This window comes from Pelodiscus sinensis, chromosome 11 (assembly GCF_052426305.1).
Source record: "Pelodiscus sinensis isolate ZL-2025 chromosome 11, ASM5242630v1, whole genome shotgun sequence".
Taxonomy (NCBI): Eukaryota; Metazoa; Chordata; order Testudines; family Trionychidae; genus Pelodiscus; species Pelodiscus sinensis.
This window is the reverse complement of record NC_143062.1, coordinates 12,307,776-12,329,421: the sequence shown is the minus strand read 5'-3', so window position 1 is coordinate 12,329,421 and position 21,646 is coordinate 12,307,776. Positions and strand designations below refer to the sequence as shown.

At 47.3% G+C, this 21,646-nt stretch overlaps 1 protein-coding gene across 5 annotated transcripts in view; it reads left to right on the top strand.

The window, feature by feature from the left end:
* Nucleotides 1-21,646, top strand: part of PFKFB4 (6-phosphofructo-2-kinase/fructose-2,6-biphosphatase 4) — a 102,135-nt gene that overhangs the window by 24,340 nt on the left and 56,149 nt on the right. For 2 of the 5 annotated variants that reach the window (XM_075939361.2, XM_075939360.2), the window contains exon 1: nucleotides 18,808-19,015. The exons of 1 other annotated variant lie outside the window; for it this stretch is intronic. In XM_075939361.2, the coding sequence (XP_075795476.1) occupies nucleotides 18,913-19,015 (103 nt within the window). In that variant the 5' untranslated portion in view covers nucleotides 18,808-18,912. Of the gene's footprint in view, nucleotides 1-18,807; nucleotides 19,016-19,308; nucleotides 19,322-21,646 lie in introns of those variants that run through there. 2 more of the 5 variants (XM_075939359.2, XM_089781079.1) reach the window with 2 other exon arrangements.

Genomic DNA, 21,646 nt, shown 5'->3' with positions numbered 1-21,646 from the left:
TGGATGAATAAACCCTGTCAACTCTTCCTTCATCAGCTATTGAGATGAGTTTTATTAGTGAGGATGTGAATGAGTTTCTCACTGGATGTATCTGCTACCAGTGTTTTACTGAGTACAGACTGAGAATAAGACCAATCTTGCTGTGAGGGAATGGAGAAAGGAGGGCCCAGCACCCCAAGGGAAAAGAAGGCTCCACTCTGATTTATCCGCAACCAATGCCAGGCCTGGAGGGGGGAGAACAGGACGGATCCTGGCTCAGTTTAGGGCTGACTGGCGAGGAGCCAGGAGCTTAGTTTGCCAGTTTGAGGGCACGAACCAAAGCCCAGCAGCTTTGGAAGAAGTCCTTATGCCACTCCTCTGGGGAAAAAAGGAGAAACCCCCAGTTAAGGGGAATCTGGACTCTTGGGGCCACACCCCAAATTTAAGGGCTGAAATAGGGAGTGGCTCAGAGTCCCTGAGCCAGGAACATGGGCACAAGATCCCAGCCTCCTCCCTCCATTCCTGCCCACCTACTCAGTGACCTAGCCACTAGGCTACTCAGCCTCCAGGGACCCGGTCACACTTGGCTTCAAATTTAAATAATGGACTACGAGCTAAATATGAATCAGTCGTGTGACACTGTTGCCAAAAATGCGAATGCCATTCTGAGATGCAGAAGCAGGAATATTGTAAGCAGGACATGAGAAGTAATTCTTCTGCTCTACTCCACACTGGTTAGGCTTCAACAGGGGAACAGTTTCCAGTTCTGAACACCACAGTTCAGAAAAGATGTGGCCAAATTGGAGGGTCCAGGGAAGAGCCACAAAAATAATGAAAAGTCTAGAAAATATGACCTATGATGGAAGATTGAAAGCACTGAATTTGTTTAGTCTGGAAAAAAGAAGACCGAGAGGGGACAGAATAACCGTTTTCAGGAACCTAAAAGTTTGTTACAAAGAGGAGGGAGAAAAATTATTCTCCTTAACGTTCTCAGGGTGGGAGAAGAAGCAAAGGGCTTCAATAGCAGCAAGGGAGATTTAGGTTGAACATTAGGGAAAACTTCCTGATTGTCAGGTAGGTTAACTACTAGGTTAGAATGCCTAGGGAAGTTGAGGAATCTCCATCGTTAGAGATTTTTAAAAGCAGGTTAGGCAAAGCCCGGTCAGGTGTGGTGTCTGGGGACTGGATGTGATGACCTCTCATGGTCCCCTCCAGTCCTGTGATTGTCTGAAAACAGATGATTTAGTTGTGCGAAACAGTATTATTATAATACAGGTTGGGACTCTCCTTACATTGTGCATTTGCGCAGCTTTGTGGATGCGTAGACTCTAGGCTGCTACAGGTTGAACCTTTGTAGTCTGGCACCCTCAGGACCTGACCAGTGCTGAACCAGAGAATTTGCCATACGACGGGCTGTCGATATTGTCTAGCACAGGGGTGGACAAAAGGGCCTTCGCAGGCCAGATCCAGCTCACGGAGGTCCTGCTGCTTCCCTGCCCCCAGGCTGGTCAGTGCCTAGGGACGGGGGAGCGTGCGGTGCTTTGAGTCAACCTTGAGTCTAAGTGCTGTGCGCCAGAGGGCAGGGAGTGAGAGACTGCGCTCTTCCCCCCCACCCCCAGGCCAATCAGGGCATGTGGGCAAGGAGATCGCGTGAAGTCTTCTCCCACCCTGCAAGGGGCTCGGCACTTAGAGTCAACTGCCAGCTGAGCAGCAGCTCTAAGCGCGGTGCTCCCTTGTAGGGCGGGGGCAGACTTTGCGTGCTCCCCCAAGTCCTGATTGACATGGGGGAAGGGAAGGAGTGCGTGAAGTCTCCTCCCACCACCAGGGATGCAGGTGCCTAGAGGGAATCACCTGCTATTCTTAACAGCTGGCGGTTCTCTAGGAGAAGCAGGGGCAAAAACTTCTCATGCTCCCGCACCTACAGATCAGTCAGGGTCTGTGGGTGGGGAAGCATGGAAGAGTCTTGGTCCCGGGTGGCCCCTGGTCAAAAATTATTGCCCTCCCCTGGTCTAGCAGCATCAACAGCACTTTCACTGCTTACTGGGTTCTCAGAAGACATTTAGGGTAAATTAGAGCTAAATGACAGCACAGAACACTGGGAGCTAGGACTGGTGGCTGTAAACAAACTTTATGGGACCATGGGAAACTTGGCCGCACCCATGATAAGACATTTGGCTAACTCAGATAATGCTGGACCACAGATGTCGCTGAACCAAAGAGTGCCAGACTAGAGAGCCAGACCTGTACTCACTTGTTGAGCACTGGACAGAATTCTTTTTTAATGGTTGCTCATTGTCAAATAATTGTTTTTCTTGTTGATTCACCCGTGCAATAGTCTGACTGACCATTAAATGTACATTGAAAAAATGGCTTCATTTTATAAAAAGTATGAATTATGAAAAGCTTATTTTTTCATGCGCTGACTCATGTATGGCTTTTAATGTTCATGCATTAACATCAACCATCTTTTGAAACGAAAACGATTGTGCTACAAAGACATGGCGGTTTATTTCTTTCTACATCAGCAGTTCCTAACCGGGCTGTGGCACACTGCCAGGCCATGCCGCTAGCTTTTGATTAGCTCTGCCTGCTGGGGATCCCCATAAGGGAATTCCCTTCCTGCTCACTTCCCCACACAGCAGCAGGGTGAGTGGCATGGTGGGCAGCTGGATTTGCTGTGGCTGGATTTGCTCCAGCAATCGCTATGTGGCCTGGCTGGCAGGGCCGCATGGAGAGTGGCTGAGGCCGGGTGGTGGGTGGCTGCTCTGGTGGGTGGCTGGGACCTGCTGCAGCCATGAGGTGGTGGGGGGGGCCTCTTCTGCTCTGGTGGCTGGGGCCTGCTGCGTGGCAGGAGGCTAGGATCTGCTGTGGCCACATGGTGCGGGACTGGGGCCTTCTCCTGGGGTAGGGGAGGGGGGAGAGGGGATCTACCATGGTCGGGGACCGGGGTCTGCTGTGACCGCATGGCGGTGGCGGGGTTGGGGCCTGCTCTAGGTGGGTGGCTGCTCTGGCAGCCAGGGCTAACTAACACAATATGGAGGGGCCACAGGAGTCAGGTTTGGAGAGTATGTGAGGCCTAGGGCTGGGTTATAAGTTTTGGCAAACTGGAAATATTTTATTTGCATATTCATTATTTGCGTAATAAAGTTTGTGAATGGGTTTGCTGGTTCCCAGTATAAAAAAGGTTGGAAGCCACGGCTCTAGATAATTTATAAAAGAGAGAGAATCCTAGAACTGGAAGGGCAGTGGAGAGGTCATTGAGTCCAGTCCCCTGACACAGAACTCGTGGTAACAGTATTGCACTAACTTGAAGTTCAAAACATGCTACTGTATTCAGAGCCTGATTGTGAAAGCTGTTCAGGAATCCTCAGTGTCCGTGAAGTTCAGTGTAAATAAGGGCTTGATATGTGACTCCCATTAACTTCAGTTGTCTTTGAAGCAGGCCCTAAGTTTGAAGGAACTACTGGGGAAAGGTCATAAGGAGACCCCACTGAAGTGCTTGCTTCCCCTGGAGCTTGTCATATTGGTAGTTTTGGATCGGGGTGGACAAAAGGACCTACGTGGGCTGGATCTGGCCCGCGGAGGCCCTGCTGCTCCGCCGTCCCCAGACCAATTAAGGCCTGGAGGTGGGGGAGTACCCGAAGCCTTCTCTGCTCTGCCCCCGCCCTGCCAGGAGCATGTGGCCTGGGGGTGGGGAAGCCAATCAGGGCCTGGGGTCTGGGGAGCTGCGTGAAGCTTCCTTTGCCCGACCCTGCGAGGAGCCCATAGCACTTCATAGTGCCACGGGCTCTTCGCAGGGCAGGAGACGGCTTCCCGCATTCCCCTGCCCCGAGGCCCTGATTGGCCTGGGGGTGGGGAGTGTGCCAAGCCTCTTCCAGGGCATGGTTGCCTAGTGGGAAGGGGGGTCAAAGGGGCTCCCCCGCCCCCAGACCAATCGTGGTCTGGGGGTAACCCCTCCCCTTCCTGTTTAGACCCCACCCCTTCTGGGGTGGCCCCGGGCTACTTCAAAATTTTTTGAAGTGCCCCCCAGGCAAAAATTATTGCCCACCCCTGTTTTGGATGCTTAAAATGTTGGGACATTTAACTTGACTGTTACTCACTTTCGGTGGAGAGACTGTTGGATAGGGTTCAGAGGGGTAACCGAGTTAGTCTGTTACTGGAAAAACTTTAACAACAAATAGTCTAGCAGCACCTTAAAGACTGACCAAACATGTCGATGGTAACATGAGCTTTCATGGGCAAAACCCACTTCTTCAGGTGAAGGGAATTATTAAAGGTCCAGTTCCAAAATAAATAGGGGATGGAGAGGAGGAGGGAAAAGGGGGGGGGGAAGTCGGAGTACATTAGAGTCATCTATTTTATTCCTTTTCCCCTTCTTTCCTCTCCCCCCCCCTCCCCCCCGCCATCTCTTATTTATTTTGGAACTGGACCTTTAATAACTCCATTCACCTGTTGAATGGGGTTTGGGCTACGTAAGTGAAGGAACAAATGAAGGCATTTCAAAATGGTGGGATGCAGATTAGGGCATCAGAGGTATTGGGAAGAAGGGAAATAGTTATATAATCAAAATGAGTGCAGAAATCAGACATGGACTCAACTTGAACTATGTCACTTTGCTGTTATGTGGCATCTGTTCCTTCTTTGAGTGATTTGCTCTTGTGAATTCTAAGTAGGTTTGTGCATGTCGTGTGCATGACCATTGAAAGGCTTTTCCCTGCTGGTATCCGTTGAGTCAGCTGTGGAGTCCCCTGGTATAGCACCTTCATGGCAGCATGAAGGTCCCTGCCCACCCACCACCTCATCAGTTGCTCTTACCACCAGTGCTGCTTCTTTCTTGCATTACTGAGCAATTCCCTAGTGGACTCTGTTTCTTCTCTTCTATAGAGAGTTTGAAGTTGTAGTTAGTGAAGTATAGTAAGTAAGTTTTAGATGCAGCTGCCTCCCCCCCCACACACACTTTTCCGGTCCCAGGGACCAGGGCATGCCTTAGTCTCAAGGCTTCGAGCTATGTGCTTCTGCATGAAGGCCATGCCGAAGGGAGACCCATATGACTTCTGTCTCGAGTGCCTGGAATGAGGGGCACCAATCAGCAGATTCCAAATTTGGAGGAGGTTTAAGCCCAGGACAAAGAAGGAGCAGGACTTGCATCTTAAACACCTCTTAAAGGAGTTTGCCCTTTGGTTCCACCTGGCCTAGGCGGTGTCTGACCTGCTGGTAGATGCTTCAGTGTGCCGCCCTCAGCACCAAGAAAGACTCATTTAAAGAACAGCCATTCCCCGGCACCCGGGATCAGCACCAGTCTGAGGCACTGATCAGTCACTGGCATCGCACGAGAAGATCCCCTGTCAGCTTTTACTCATGAAGTGGAACGTGGGCATCAGTGACGTGCATCCTGTGTTGGGACACCTGACTTTTGTGACCAACTATACCAGCACCACTGACTCCAGCTTCTCGAGTAAGCCGTGGAGGTGGACTCCCTGCTATGGGGGGATTTGGAGGAGGACTTGGATTCTCCCTCCATGCCAGACATATTCAAAGCAGCCAGGGATTTGATTGCCGGGTTAGTTCCCTGCTCCACTGGCCCATGGACCGGCACTGGAATCAATGTCCACACCAGCACTGATTCATTGTGGGGAGAAGCCACCATGATGTGGCACCAAGTGGTGCAGCACAGCTCGCTGGCACCGTTGCAGTCTGCACCGCCTGGGTCTCCAGGATCAGACTACTCTTTGGATTCAGAGATGGACTCCTATGTGTGCGGGTGGAGCTGGCACTGCTCCTGGCACCATCCATGGCAGGACAAAGGGCAACCATTGCCTGTCATGTCCTGCCCCTTATAGTGGCAGGGGCCATTTTGGACCCCATGGACCTACCACCAAGCCAGACTCCAGAGTCCCTGTCAGAGATGCAGATCACTCCTTCAGCTATCTTGTTGGCATAGAGGTCTGCCCTTGGACAGGATGGGGAAGCCCCTGTCAGTGCCAATACCAGCACGGGGCCCAGCACCAAAATGGCTGGACAGTACTGCTGTCCCCTGTACTGTCCAAGGCATTGCCATGCAAGGGGGCCCCTGCAAACCGGAGGCTTAAGAAGACCCAGTGCCATCAAGAGCCTTGTCTTTGTTCTCCCCAGATGAGGCAATGTCAGGGACCTCCTCCATTCTGCCAAGCATGGGCACACCAGGGACCTACTCAGGAGGGTGTCCCAGAACTCGAATATGCAGGTGGAGGAGACCAATCTGATGGTGGACATTCTGTGCCCCCCATCAAGACGCTCCCGAACCCCACGGAAGTGTTGTGGCACACACCTGCCTCTATTCCACCAACGACTGTACTTTGTGCCCTCTAAGGGGTCTGAGCACCTTTTTACCCACCACAGTCAGGTATTTTGGTGGAGGAGGCAGCCAACCACAAGGAGAGGCAGTCGGGACCTGCTCCCGAATCTAATGTTGCTAAAATGCTGGAGCTCTTTGGTCAGAAAGTGTACTCCGCTGGGGAGCTCTAGCTCTGCAGTGAACCAGGGGGCGATTCTCAGCCATTACTGCTATCATTGCTAGAGTGATTGAGCTAAGTTCCAGGAACCACTTCCTCCAGCCTCCGACTGCAAATTTGAGGCCAGAAGAGTGTCATGGAGGAGAGCAAGGTGGTGGTAAGGACCTTGCTCCAAGCCACCTTGGACTTGTCAGATTCAGCTATAAACCATGAGGCACAGCTCTTGGCTTCAGGTCATGTGGCTTCTGCATAACTTTTGACTGTTGAGGTTACTCTTCAGAGCAGCCAGACACTCTCTAGGCTCCATACATGAAGGACTCATGGGCAACCCTTTTATACTGTAGGGCCACACACCCCAGTGCCGCAGAGAGAACCTTTCAATCCCTAGCTTGCCCCACGCTTCTACTCTGCTCCTCCCATGCACAGAAAGTGGGACAGGAGTAACAGGAGGTGTCCATCTCAGACCAGACTTGATCACCCAGGACCAAGGCAGTCTTCAGCCACCCAACTCCGTTTCTCCACCTCACAGCAGGTAGGTAACTCTATAACTACAGTTGCTGGAGCTTCAGTGCTCCAGTTCTGAGGCAGGTCCTCCTTGGTAGTAGGAAGCATCCACTCATGCCACTTCTCTGGCTAAATGGAAGAGGTTCTCTCTTTGGCCCTTGGAAAAAGGGGACTCTGCTGTTGCAGCCATCAGTTCTCTTCATTCTGGACTTTCTCCTATGCCTGAAGCAGCAAGGACTGGCAGTGTCATCAGTTAAGCTGTATCTGGGTGTCTTCAGTTAGGCTGTATCTGGCTATTATGTCGGCTTTCCATCCTGGCTCAGTGTTTGCTAAGCCCGTGGTTGGCTGCTTCCTCCAAGAGCTAGAGAGATGGTACTCTCACAGTACAACTGCCTGTCCCCTCAGGGGATCTTAATCTGGTTTTCTTCAGGCTCATCGTTCCTCCCTTCAAGCCCCTGGCAATGTTCTCTCTGCTTTACCTTTCTTTGAGAGTGGCATTCCTACTGGCTCGACCATCAGCCAGAAAGGTGTCTGAGCTTAAGGTTCTGACATCTAAGCTGCTCTATACTATGTTTTATAAGGACATGGTACTATTGTGACTGCACCCAGCTTTCCTCTCAAAGGTAGTTTCACAATTTGATGCAAACAGGACCTCTTTCTGGCGGTGTTCTGCCCCAGTTTGCACAGTAATGAAAGGACGGGTAGTGCATGAGCAATCATTCAAAGAAGAAAAAATGGGTTCAGGCCTTTCTTAACTGTTGTTCTTTGAGATGTGTTGCTCTGCTTATGTCCATGCCAAGACCCACCCACCTCCTCTCTGTTGGAGTATCCTGAAAGAAGGAACTGAAGAGGTGGTGGGTAGGCAGGGACCTATATACGCTGCTAAGGAGGTGCCATGCCTTGGGGCTCCACAGCTGACCCCAAAGGTACCACTAGGTGCACACCTACTGGACAGCACATCTTGAACAACATCTTAAACCATCTTTTGTCTCATTTCTCATTCTCTTCTTTTGAAGCTCTTGAGGGCAGAGAACTGGTCTCATTATAATGCAATATGATTATAATATGTATAAATTGATGTTTCCATTTTATCCATCCATCCATCGGAAGATGGCATTTCCTTACTCACAGTGTGCTTTGTCATCGTTTAAGGGTGTTGGTTCATTGCTGACCCACAGGGAAGATTCCTGTTGAATCAGCAATATCACTTCCTGCCTTCAGTGCCTGGGATTTACCTGAACTTCCCCTCCAAAAACCAGTCTGGCTCCTTACCTTATAAATAGTGTAGTGTACCTGCATGTTTATTACTAAAGACATTACCTGTTGGATTCTCTCTTTCATCTTCAGTCTTCTCAGCATCAGCACTCCCTGTGGTTGTATCCTTTTTTGTCTTGGCTACCTTTCTCCTGTCTTGCTGGGACATTGTCACCCAGTTCTTGATCAGCAGCTGCTTCTTCACCCATGTTTGGGAGGTGTATTGTTGTGACGCATCAGCCACATGCATCTCTTAAACACAAGAGATGAACATTATCTGTGTTGTACATTTCCCACAAACATGGACAAAACTGTTTCTTCCATAACTGGTCCTTATGTGAAGATGCTGGTAGGGGGAGCATGTTTTTCCTTTGCTCCTGCTAACCTAGGTTTGACATGGCAGATGGCTGTTTTGGGGTTATGTTTGAGAGTTAAACATGGAGTGCTGGGTAGCTTGTGGTCTTATGGGTTTTTTTGTGTGTGTGGTGGTTTTTGCACCTTGTCATTCCATCCCCAAATCCAAATCTTGACGTTTAGAAAGTATGGTTTTCTCAGTGAAAATGTTTTTAAAAATTGTTGCTATGTCAATCACAGTGTCCCTTTGTCTATTGACGATGTCGTGGCATTGGTCAGTCGGAAGGTTGGTGACTTTATTTTCATGCTGAGTGTTGACCAGCTAGCACAGACGTCAGCCAACGATCTGCTACAGCATTGAGAAGCTGTTTGAGCTTTGTTTTACTAGTGGGGAGCCATCAAAGATTTTCTCTGCTACCTTGGCATTATTTGCAAATACATGGCATAAAACATAGAGTAGGGATTCTCACAAGTTTTTTTTTTTTGATGGCCTCAGAGTGCAGCCACCAACTCTTGTTAATACTTATTTAACTTTAGGAAAAACAAATATGCATATAATATGTATGTCCACATCATTGTCATTTATGTAGGCTTTTTATTTTGGACTCAGTAATAAAAATTCATTACGGAACAAACAAATATCAGGTGCGTTGCGTGTTCTTGTCTTGTATCTTTTGATTTTTTTTTGTTTAAAGACTTGCTAGCTAGTAAGTCTGCCTCTGTGAAAAATGGTGTTTGTATCTTTGTTAATCACTTTTTAGAATGGACATACTCAGCCCCAGCAGTCTGGGTCAAATTAAGCCCTGGATGGGGAGGTGGGCACAGAGGCAGCAGGGTGAAGGGACGTTAGTGGGGTTAGTGAGCATGGGATTGCAGGCTGGAACCATAGCCTGCCACTGCATGGGCCCCTGGGAAAGTGGGGAATTCATCAGCTGTCTGCACCTCCAATGTTTGTGTCTCTGGAGGGGGACTAGGGCTCAATCCCTGCTGGTGGTTCTGGGAGAAGGGCCATTGCTTTGCTCTTCCCCTTCTCAAATCACAGCCCCGGAGGTTTGCAAGAAAGGACACTGGTGGCTGCATTAGAGAAAACATGAGCATGTTAATACTTCTAAATTCCTTTGAATACAGAAATCTCTAATGCTGTGTATGAATGATGTATTTTCATTTAAAGCCTCTCCCGTCCTTTAAAAACATCATGCATTATTTAACCTGTTTGAAGGTTCTTCAAATTGGAATTTCATTTCATTCAAAAATAATTTTTATAATCTATTATTCATTTTAAAGGTTCTGAAATTTGGACTCTTTTCTAGTTGAAATCTATGGAAATGAGTGTATTTCAGGAAAGGGTTATTTAAACTAACTGGTGATATCCTGGTTGACAGTAGAAGTCTGACTGCTAATTGTTTTGGAAAGCAATGAGAATTTGAGTCTGTATTTTCACTAGGCACACTGCTTTGTGTATTTTTGTGTCTGAGGACTTAAAGATTTAAAGACTAAAGTATCATTTATACTTCAGGGATTCATTCTTTTGACCTTTAAACAGAACAGAAAATGATCTGCTTCAGAAAAGTATTAATTGCTCAGGCTAAATGTAATGACAAAAACTGATAAATTAGTATTTCACATTTTGAGAGATTGGCCTACTCGACCCCTCTCAGGAGGGGTGTGTGTGTAACAGTGATCACCTAGTTTTGTCAATAAAGTGAAGCAGAATATGGCAAACTTTTTTATTATGAGTTTATGATTGCAATGGAATGGTTCAGCAAATTGAGTAGGATTAATAGATTGTTTATGGAACTCAGGTGGGTAAAGTGTGAAGGAACAGATTTGTGTCCCCCCTCCCCCACTCCTCCCTCCCCATCGGAAACTAGACTTGTATAGTCCCATGATTTTTGTACTTGCAGTTTGGTGCATTTGAACATATATGAGGCTGTTGTGGGAGACTTTAGTTCCAATATCTGCGGCTGATGCATTTAATGCTAACTGTTTGTGAAGATTTAAAAGGGCTGTGCTTGGTATCTTGCTATCCAGAATGCTGCAAACTGTTATACACAAGTTACCTCTGAGGTTACTCACATGCAAATATCCCTACATCTGTGATTTCCATTCCATGCATCTGATGAAGTGGTTCTGACCCACAAAAGCTAATAGCCAAATAAATCTGTTAGCCTTTAAGGTGCCACAGGACTCCTCATTGTTTTCACATGCAAATATTTGTGGTATTGGGACTGAAGAAAATAAAATGCATTCTCTCTCCTCATTGCCCAGGTTTGGTTTGTGTGCAGTTTTCTGTTCTAAGTGAAATTAATTGTAAGAGATCTGTGAAGTGAAAACATGAAAGGAAGAAAAGAACCAACCGGTAGGAATTACGTAGTTAATATCTTTCTTTACGAAGCTAATCAGGTCAGTTAGAATTCTGCCAATGAGACTGTCTTTTGTAGAGCATTAGTGTGTTTGGTAGTGTGGTGGTGGTGGTTTTATATAATGGTGAATAATGTGTCTGATTCTGAATCTGAGTGTTTGATCAGAATCCCCTTGATTCTGGTTTGCATGCTTTGGATCTACTTTTCTTAGAACTTTTGTAACTGTTGTACGTAGAACATCTGAATATATACTAATCTAACAGAATTACACTAGTTAGTTTTCTGTTCTGATCTTCACTTGGCAACATTTTACCCAGCTTCAAACCCTTCTTTGAATATACCATTTGATCTGGAATAGGGATATAAGAGTTTAACCAGTTAACTGGTAAGCTGATGCATATTTGTTAGCCCCACTGATTAAACTCTTAATTGGGCTACCAGCAGCCCCACAAGTCTGACAGCTAGGGATGTGAAATCCTGTTTAATTGGTTAACCAGCTAAACATTACCTTTAACTGGTTAACCAATTAAAGGGGCAGGTGGGTGGGAGGGCAGAGGGTAGGGTACTTCAGCCCAGCTAGGCTGGAGCACCACCCCCTTCTCTCCTGCCGTGGCCAGACTGGAGTAGCATTCCCCCACCAGGAACAAGCTCTGGATGGAGCTGACCCTGCCTTTGGAGGGCCCTGTGGGGCTGGAGCTGCTCCAGCCCCTACCAGTTAACCAGAACTAATAAGCCTCACCTGTTAAGGGTGAGGCTTACCAGTTAACTGGTTAACCATTCACATTCCTAGCAGCAGCCCTGGCAGTCCCACGAAGCTTATACTGCAGATCCCACAGCATAGCCAGCTCCCCTTATAAGCTGGCTTCCAGTGCGCACTGGTTCCCAGCTGCTGGCCTGGTTCCTGAGGAGCCAGCTGCTCTGTGGGCCCTGCAGTATAAAAGCTTCATGTATATGCTTTATAATGCAGAGCCCACTGTGTGTAACCACTAGGATTTTTACCGGTTACACAATTACATTTTAACCATTTTTTTTACATCTCTGGTCTGTAACCTTTATTAACATTTGGCATGATACAGCCATATTTCATATTTAAAGAAATACTCCAGCCTTGTCTGTAAACCATTGGAAGACTGAAATGCTTACATAACAGTGTGATTTTTTTTTTAAAATTAAATATTGAGGGCTAACGTAATATAGTTTGGTGTGCTGGGTTCTTTTCCTTATGCACCTTTGCAAAATGAAAGCAGAAGTGCCACCTGCTGGGCAGTGTTTGTCCCAAAGCATCTTTTTATAATTTTTCCCATTTTTCAGAACTTAATTGTTCACCCTGCAATGGAAGGTGATCGGTTAAAACAAATCATTTCTTATATTTGGATATCTTACCCCTTCCAAGAATAAAAATGAAAGATCTTTGGTGGGGGGCGGGGGGAGGGAGAGTGAGTGTAGATGTAACAAACTTAGTAATGTGTCACCTTCACACACAGATTGCGTCTTGGCTTTTATTCTCCTTGTGATTCTTAAGACACTTGCTTACCATAGTGTGTGTGTGATATTAAAAAACCCTCACCCTTAATTCCAGTAGTTTTATCAATTAAACTGTTAGGTATTACTGTGTGATCATATAACTATGATTTTATATTCGTAACTTTTAAACTTGGCTGTAGAACAGAAAGTGGATTTCAAGATCCCAATCCAGCAACCATTTAAAGATGTGCATATTAAAACATGAGCTGCTTAGTTAAGGCCTTATACCAGAGCTCTCAAGCTCCAGTAGGGAACAGTCAAGCTTTCAGAAAACCAAATAGACTTTGCCCAGTAATTCTGTCAGCAGCCCTGGAAATAATGTTCAACACTTAAACCTATTTCATAAAATTAATACTGACCTCTAGTGAGATTGTGTTGTTCAGCTTGTATAATATACTAGCGTCCCAGAGCTCTTGTAGTGGTAGAATAGTATGAGTTTGTGCCTTGTTTTGAGAAAGTATAGTTCTACAAGTGGCACATATTTGTAATGCACTACTTCTTGGAATGTTTCCCATCTTGAAAGCATGACTAACTTAAAAAAACATGTTCTTTAAAATTTGGGAGATAATGGCACTTTAAGACAAATCTTGATCTTCAAAAATGATACAAAAAGAAAAATGAGTTTTATGTTGGCATTTCTTTCTTTCCATGTTTCCTCTTCTCAACTTGCAGGCTGTAGAGAAAGCTTTCTCTTGTTCTATTGAGGGGAAACATTGGTAGCGCTTCTTAGAATAGGATTGGGCATGGTCAGGTGGCAGCAACATCAAAATGTAATGCTTCAGTTGCTGTGATCTTCAAAAGCTGGTGCAGGGGATGCTTTTGCCTCCAATGCTCAGCTGTTCGAACCCTTTCTTTATGAGACTATAGATAGGAGAGAGGCATGCACAAGCCTAGGTAAGGTACTTTAAGGATTCTCTCCAAACTAATCAGCCCTTCAGAGGGGTAGCTGAGTTAGTCTGTAACAGGAAAAACTTAAACTACAAATGGTCTAGTAGCACCTTAAAGACTAACAAAACACGTAGATGGTGGTATGAGCTTTTGTGGGCACAATCCACTTCTTCAGACGACAGTCCACGAAAGCTCATGATACCATCTACATGTTTTGTTAGTCTTTATAGTGCTACTAGACTACTGGTTGTTTTTCAATTTTTTTCTAGGATAGGTTAATTTTGCTAACTCAGCTTGTATACCTAGAATTTGTGGGGGGTGCTAATTGAACCCTAGCAGCGCTTTGGATGCAGAGGGAGCACATGGCTCTCTATCAATGTTGTGTGCAATCAGCACACACCTCACTTCACATGCCTTTGTTTTTTTACCTGTGTGTCACTTGTTTTTTTCCTACTGATATTACTTACGTGGTGGGAAGCCAGCAGAATCTGGCAAACCTGGGGGGGCGGGCAACAGTAAACAAAATGTCATACGGGCTACACATAGAAAGAACCCTGGTGAGCCTGGTGATGACGATTTAATGAGATTTTTGACAAAGCTCTTTCTTGCTTTCAGTGATGCCTGGTGTCCTGTAGGTTGTCTGCTTCCAAGACTTCCTACCTAAAGTTTTGTTTTTCTAAGTTCTTGAGAGAATCTGCTACAGATGCATTTTTGTTATCTTGGTTGGGTGTCTTTCCCCTTCTCGGTATGTGAGCAGAAACGTGAGAGTTCGTGTATGCAGCATGAGAGATAACTAAGTATCCCTACATGTGGATGAACAGAAAAAATGGTGGTTCTTGGGGACAGGTTCTGAGATTTGTCCTTGCATGATGGAAGGGGCTCCGGTCAATTTGTAGTACTCTCTGCAGAAACCTTCTATAATCCCATCTGAGACCCCCCACCAGGTACACACTTGTATTGCACCTCCATGTGTGCTAGCTCCGTGAGAGCTAGTGTATGTACACCAGCTCGGCTGCGAATTACACCTCACAGCTGCAGTGTAGACACCTTCACTGGAGTCATGTGCTTTTGCTTTACTCTGGAATTTGCCTGAACCTTCAAGAATGTCTCTAGAAGCTGTCTTAGGTCCTGTCTGCTTTGTAATCTTTTATGTTAGGGAGCCTGATTAGAACATAGTTGTGCTCCAGTAATGTTAATGTGATTGTTTTTGCTTGTTCACTTGGAATCAGACCATGTTAAGTGAACCATGTTATGGCTTGTAATATAGTGTCCTTATGTTTCTAGTTTTGAAGTCTCATTTCAGAGTAAAGAGGTTCGTTTTCACTGTCAAAAATATTCCGTGTTAAATTTTCAAAAAGTTTTTTTTTTTTTTTTTTTTTTTTTTAATCTGCCAGTTTTGTAATCTCAATTTGGGATCTGGGAGTCAAGATAAAATCTTTATATCTTATTGCTTATCAGCTGTAATCAAGGTTCCTTAGTGCTTTCTTAGCACTATTGGCTTAGCATAATCATAAAAAACAATGAAATTTAGCTTTTGGGACACATTTTCAAAGGTATTTTGGCACTTTTTGAAAACCACACAGTGCACCTATCATAATCTTTAAGAAGGACCTCATTTACATGCATCTTTAATCATCTAAATACCTTTGTAAATCTGGTCTTTTGGTACTAAAACAAGACACTGCCTCTCTGGATGCATCTGTGTTTACAAATCTGCTGAGGGCAAGGTGTTCATCTTTGAAAACTGAGTATGGAAGAGTAACTGCAAAGGACTGGTGGAGAAATGTGACTTTTTGGTATTTCATAATTGTAATTGTCAAAAAGGCCTGAAAAGCATTTTGTGGTTTTTATTTTTAAGTAAAAAATATTATTTCTGTGTATATTAGTCTTTGGAGATATCAGGAATGTCCAATCTGGACATGCTTGGCTTTGCTGTAGCACTATTTGTCAGTTTTGGAGGATGTGTGTTGTGAAATTTTGCTCCATGGTTCAAGGAGTTAGGATGGTGCTGAATCTTTCACAAAAATGTATATTTTTCCAAAATGTTGATTACTCACTGGAATTAAACGCTTTAAAGACTAGTGCTACATAGTCCTGTTTTTTGTTTCAGCTAGACTAGACTAATATGGCTACATCTCTATTGGAATCAAACAGATATTAACAAATAAATTAATAGTTTTGGGCAGTTGAAAATTTCCTTCCTTTTTCACTTGCTTAGATTTCAATTGCTTGACACTTGTGACATATTTTTAACACATTCTCCCATTGCTATCAAGTCTCCTGGGATAGAGAAGATCAAAGACAAGTATTAAAGAATATTGTGGAGAGGGAAAGATACTGAATGTGATGGACCTGCAGGGAAGCAGAGGAATGGGAAATGAGATGGAAGAGGAGAGAGAAAGTAAGCAAACACTAGTGCTAAGGAGAGAGAAAAGACATGCAGTGTTGTCAACTCTTGCAGTTTTATCACGGGTCTTGTGATTTATAGTGTTTTTCCTAAAGCCCTAGTTTTGTGGTTATGTCGGAATCCTAGAACTGGAAGGAACCTTGAGAGGTCATAAAGTCCAGTCCCCTGCACTCACCGTAGGAAGAAGCACCGTCCCTAACAGGTGTTCATTTAACCTGCTCTTAAAAATCTCCAATGATGGAGATTTCACAGCCTCCCTAAGCAATTTATTCCAGTTCTTAACCACTCTGAAAGGCAGTTTTTTTTGATGTTCAACGTAAACCTCCCTTGCTGCTGCAATGTAAGCCCATTGAGTCTTTTCCTATCCTTGGAGGCTCAGGAGAATATTTTTTTCTCCCTCCTTTTAACAACCTTAGGTACTTGAAAGTTATCATGTCCCCGCTCAGTTTTCTCTTTTCCAGACTAAACAGACCCAGTTCTTTCAATCTTCCTTCATAGAGTCTCATTTTTCACTTAAAAATGTTTCCAGCCCTTGTGGTTAGGAAAACAACCTCTAAAGGCTCAAAACCTTTAAGGCAAATAAAAAGGGCCCACCATTTTTATTTTTCAATCCTCACAATTTTTGCATTAGTCTCATAATATTTGAACACTTATTGGAAATGGAAAAAGGTTAAAATGATTGAACAAATTTTTATTGCAAGTAGGTTATAAGTTAGAGAATTTTGAATATCTTATTTTGTAGAATTTTTCTGAAATCTTAATTTTTTCCTAAAAATGCACATTTCATATACTTTTTAAAAGGGACATTGAAAACAAGGTAACTCCTTGGAATGGTTTTAGCCTTTAGTGCAGAAGATGGCATTCACACAGTTGAAAAATATTGATAAGAAATAACTTCATTTCTATTTTATTATACTGCAGATGTGCAGTATTATGTAAATAATATTCTAAGGTACAGAGCTTGACATGCAGTCTAACAAAGTCTGATTGTACCTACTTGTAAGTTTCATTTTTTGCAAATTAAACTTCCATGTTTGCATATAATATTTTGTGTGGTTGTTAATGGCTTCATCTCAGTGGCTCCCAAGATTCCCATAACTAAGACAGTTTCCCGGGATAGAGTAGTTTTTGCTACCTGTGCTTGAATACCCTAAAATTCACATGGTGTGACGATTTGAACCATAGCAGCACTTTGATTTATTGCACAGGCATGGGCAGCAGGTAACTAGGCAAAACTGCCTACACTGCCCAGTTCCCCAGGAGGGGTTGGGGCTGCACTGGGGTTGGGTGGGCTTGACTGGGGGACAGGGAAGGGTTGTTGAAAGGCCAAGGTCTCAGGGATAGGGGTGTGGTTTTGGGTGGAAGGGGCAGGGCTTGGGCTGCCTTCTCAAGCTGGGTAATCATCCATGCCCATGTGCACAGGGCTTGGTTCTCGCTGTCCATGTAGTGTGCAGTCAGTATGCATCTCATTTCACGTGCCCTTGCTTTAAGTGCATGTTACATTAGTAATACCGATAGGAAAAAACTTACCTGGATGAAAACTAGCAGAAGCTGGCAATGCTGCTTGTGAGCAACAGTAAACAAAATACCTTGCGTTCTGCACGTAGAACCCCAATGGTGCGCTGGGGCCGCAGATTGCCCACCCCTGCTGCAGACACCTTGTCTGTGTCTACACTGGTGGGTTCTTGTGCAAGAACAGCCGTTCTTCCGCAGAGCGTCCACACAGCCCGTCTGCTCTTGCGCAAAACGTTTTACAGTATGGTGTTGAAAGAGAGGGCTTCTTGCACAAGAGCTACGCTCTTTTCTAACAAGTGTAAGCCCTCTTGAGTAAGAGGGCAGTGTGGATGTGCGGCTGGGGTTTCTTGCACAAGAAAGCCCTCTGGCTAAAATGGCCATCAGAGCTTTCTTTGGCAAGAGAGCGTCCACGCTGCCATGAATGCTCTTGCGCAAAAGCAAGTGGCAGTGTGGACATGTTCTTGCGCAAGAACCCGCCAGTGTAGACACAGCCCTTGAGCGCTGTGCACAGAATGTCCATATTTGGGGTCAGGAAGGAATTTTCCTGCAGGGTAGATTAGCAGAGGCCCTGGAGGTTTTTCGCCTTCCTCTGTAGCATGGGGTACAGATCACAGCTGGAGGATTCTCTGCATCTTGGGGTCTTCAAAGTATTTGAAGGCTTCAATATCTGAGAAGATTATTCTAGGAGGGAGTGGGTGAGATTCTGTGGCCTGCACTGTGCAGGGGGTCAGACTAGATGATCATAATGGTCCCTTCTGACCTTAAAGTCTATGGCTGTGTCTACACTGGGCCACTTATTCTGGAAAATCAGCTGCTTTTCCGGAATAAGCTGCAAGCTGTCTACACTGGCCCTTGAATTTCCGGAAAAGCAACAACGCTCTACTGTACAAAAATCAGCCGCTATTCCGGAAAAGCTACGCTGCTCCCGCTCGGGCATAAGTCCTTATTCCGGAACACTGTTCTGGAAAAGGGCCAGTATAGACAGCCCAGTAGTCTTTTCCGGAAAAAAGCCCCGATCGCGAAAATGACGATTGGGGCTCTTTTCCGGAAAAGCGCGTCTACATTAGCCACAGATGCTTTTCCGGAAAAAGGGCTTTTTCCAGAAAAGCAGCCTGCTAATGTAGACGCTCTTTTTCCGGAAATACTTATAACTAAAACTATTCTGTTTTAAGCATTTCCGGAAATTCATGCCAGTGTAGACACAGCCTGTGAGTCTGAGTCCATTTTTCAAAAGCTGTTGGTTCACAGTACCAGCGAGGAGCTGGCGGGAGGGCGCCCAGGGCTGCAGGCGGAGCTCTCGGGCTTAGGCATTGAACTGAGCCGAACACGCGCCCGGCGGGGGTCGCTGTGCACTGCGAGGCTCCGGGGGCGGATTCGGGCCGTAGCGCCCCCTGCTCGCTTGCAACCCGCCCACGCGCCGCAACAAAGCCCCCAGAGGCGCGTGCAGCGCGGGCTGGCTCGGGGCCCGCTCGTCGCCGCTGCGCTGCCCCGGGCCGGCGCTGGGGGCGCGTCCGCTCCTCGCCCCCTGCCCGGCGGCTGGTTCCGGGTCTCGCCGGCCCGAGGAGGCGGAGCCGCCGCTGCAGCGCGCCCGGCTCTGCCCGCCACTGCCCGGCGCAGCGGGCCCCGTGCGAGCATGGCGGCGTCGCCGGCCCGCGAGCTCACGCAGAACCCGCTGCAGAAGACCTGGGAGCCCTACAGCAACGGGCTGCCGGCCCGGCACAGCGCGCAGCGCGGCGGTGAGCGGCGCACAAAGGGCCTGGCGCGGGGCGGGGCCCTGCTTAGGGGGCCAGTGGGGGCGCTGGGGACAACGGTGCCTGGAGCCGCGGGGGGTGGGATGGGATGGGGGTCTGGGGGGGAGGATGCTGGAAGGGAGGCGGCGGAACTGGGGGTCCGAACAAGGCTGCGGGTGAAGATGAGGTGGGGGAGGCAGGCACGAGTTGTTGGAGTGACTATTCGGGGTAGCGTGGGAAGGGGGGACAGCAGGAGGTAGGGAGCATGGGTTGAGAGACATGGCACTTGCTGAGCGGGATATCATTTTCAAGGTGAGGGACAGCAGGGCATGTCCGATCTCTGATTGTAAGCTGCGCTGGGCATGTTGAGAAATGGAGAAAAATCTCTGCATGATTCCTGTCGTTTTTCTTCTTTTAGGAAGCATAAGGTGATGCATCTGGAAGGGGTCTCTGTTTTGTGGTATGGCTATTTCCATGAGATGTAGTTGTGAGGCTTGAGGTAGAAATCTGCAGGCTCTCTTGTACTTTGCACTTTTTGCTACACTTTTGCTTATAGAATTGATCATTGTGTCTGAATAATGTCCAGTAATGTCTTGAGCCTTTTACATTTTAAGAGCATGGGTTGGCTTTAGAATTCTCCAGCTTGCACTAAGGTCCCCTTTATACAAGATGCACTAGTGTGTTGTGGGATTTGATTAGAATGTTAGTCCTTGTCAACTATTGATCTTGTGTATATGAAACCAAATTGCATTCCAGATAAGGATGTTAAAAACTAGTCGACTATCCGATAAGCATTTGCTTATCAGATAGTAATGTCAACTAGTCAATTCCCCCCCCCCCCCCCCGCTACCTCTATGAAATAGAGACAGCAAAGTGTGGCATGCCACTTTGAAACCCCAAGGCGGCAGCTGCACAGCTGACCCCAGATTCCAGGGAAGTGCTGCGTGGACCCTGGGGTCAGTGGGGGACTCCCTAACTGACCCCGGGCTCCCCTGCCTCCCTCTGAATTGCGGGGAGGTGGCAGTTTCAAAGGGGCAGTCTCCTCACAGCTGATCAGCTGTGCTGCTGCTGCTGCCCCTTTGTAACTGCTGCCTTAGTGTGATTCAAAGGGCCAGGGGAGCCCGTAGCATGGAGCCCGGAAACAGTGGGGGATTGACATTAGTTGTTCTCTTATACTTTTATATGCATGGTCACCAACCTGTCAATAGTGATCGACTGGTCGCTCACAAGGCCTCGACCAGTCGATTGCGAGGCATTCCTGGCCCCCCATTTCCTCCCACCCCCAAGAAGCCCCACCACCTACCTTCAGTGACAATGGAGGTAGTGGCAGCTTCCCGTGGGGTAGACGGAAGTCCTGCTGCTGCGCTTCTCTTCTGGGGGTTCTGGAAATGTGCTGTCTGCTTCCTTGCCCCAGGTCTGTGGCAAGCCGGGAACTTACCCGGGGAGTCCCAGAGGCGCACGCTGGGACTTCTCTGCGGGAGGAGGGAGTTGGACCCAGAGGGGGCGCATGACAGGGGCTTCCCTGCTCCATGGGAGGCTCATGCTGGCAGCTCTGCCCCTGGCTTCCCGGAGTCAGCTCTTGGTCAATTTTAGCAGCGGCTGACTTGGGGACGCTTGGGACAGAGCAGCTGGGGTGCTGCTGTGTTGGTCCCTCCCCGTCGCTCCTCGGCGCTACTGGATCAACCCGGCAGCACCCCAGCTGCTCTGCCCCAGGCATCCCCAAGTCAGCCGCTGCTGAAATTGACCAAGAGCTGACTCCAGGAAGCCAGGGGCAGAGCTGCTCTGCCTCAGGCTTCCTGGAGTCAGCTCTTGGTCAATTTCAGCAGCGGCTGACTTGGAGATGCCTGGGGCAGAGAAGCTGGGGTGGTGTTGGGGTGATCCAGTAGCACCGAGGAGTGGTGCTGCGGGACCAACCCAGCAGCACCCCAGCTGCTCTGCCCCAGGCGTCCCCAAGAGCAGTTGGGGTGCTGCCTGGTTGGTCTCGCCGCGCCAAGGGTCGGCGTTACCCCGACCAACCCGGCAGCACTCCACAGGCGTCTCCGATTCAGCCGCTGCTGGTCAGTTTCAGCAGCGGCTGAATCAGGGACGCTTGGGGCAGAGCCGGACTATCGGAAGGGGGGGGCTATGAGGGGTCTGGGGTGGCACCCCCCTCCCACCCAGACCCCTCATAGCTCCCCCTTCCGATAGTCCAGCATATCTGATAATCCGGCACCCCCTGGGTCCCAAAGGTGCCGGATTATCGGAAGTTTACTGTAGTTCCTTTCTGTTTAACTGACTCAGTGTAGTGCCATATCATAAATCGTTTCTAGCTCAGCTCAGCACATTTCTAGCTCTTTACAAAGCTGTAGTTAAGGCTGCATGGAGCATATATCTGCATCAAACACAGGTCTGTTAAATAAAAGCAGTGGTGCATAATTTTTCACCAGATAGGCTTTTTATTCAGTTGTATGTCTTAACTGCAAGAAGGGATGTAAGAGGCAGCAGGAGCCAGTGCTGGCGGGTTTCCCCAAGAACCATCTCCACCGGAGGAAGGGGAGGCAGAGATGCAGCGAGGAAAACAGTTCCGGCTTGCACCGGGTCACAGATGCCGTGGCTCTGCTTTTTAAATGTAGTAAGAGCTAGGCTCTTGCTACATTT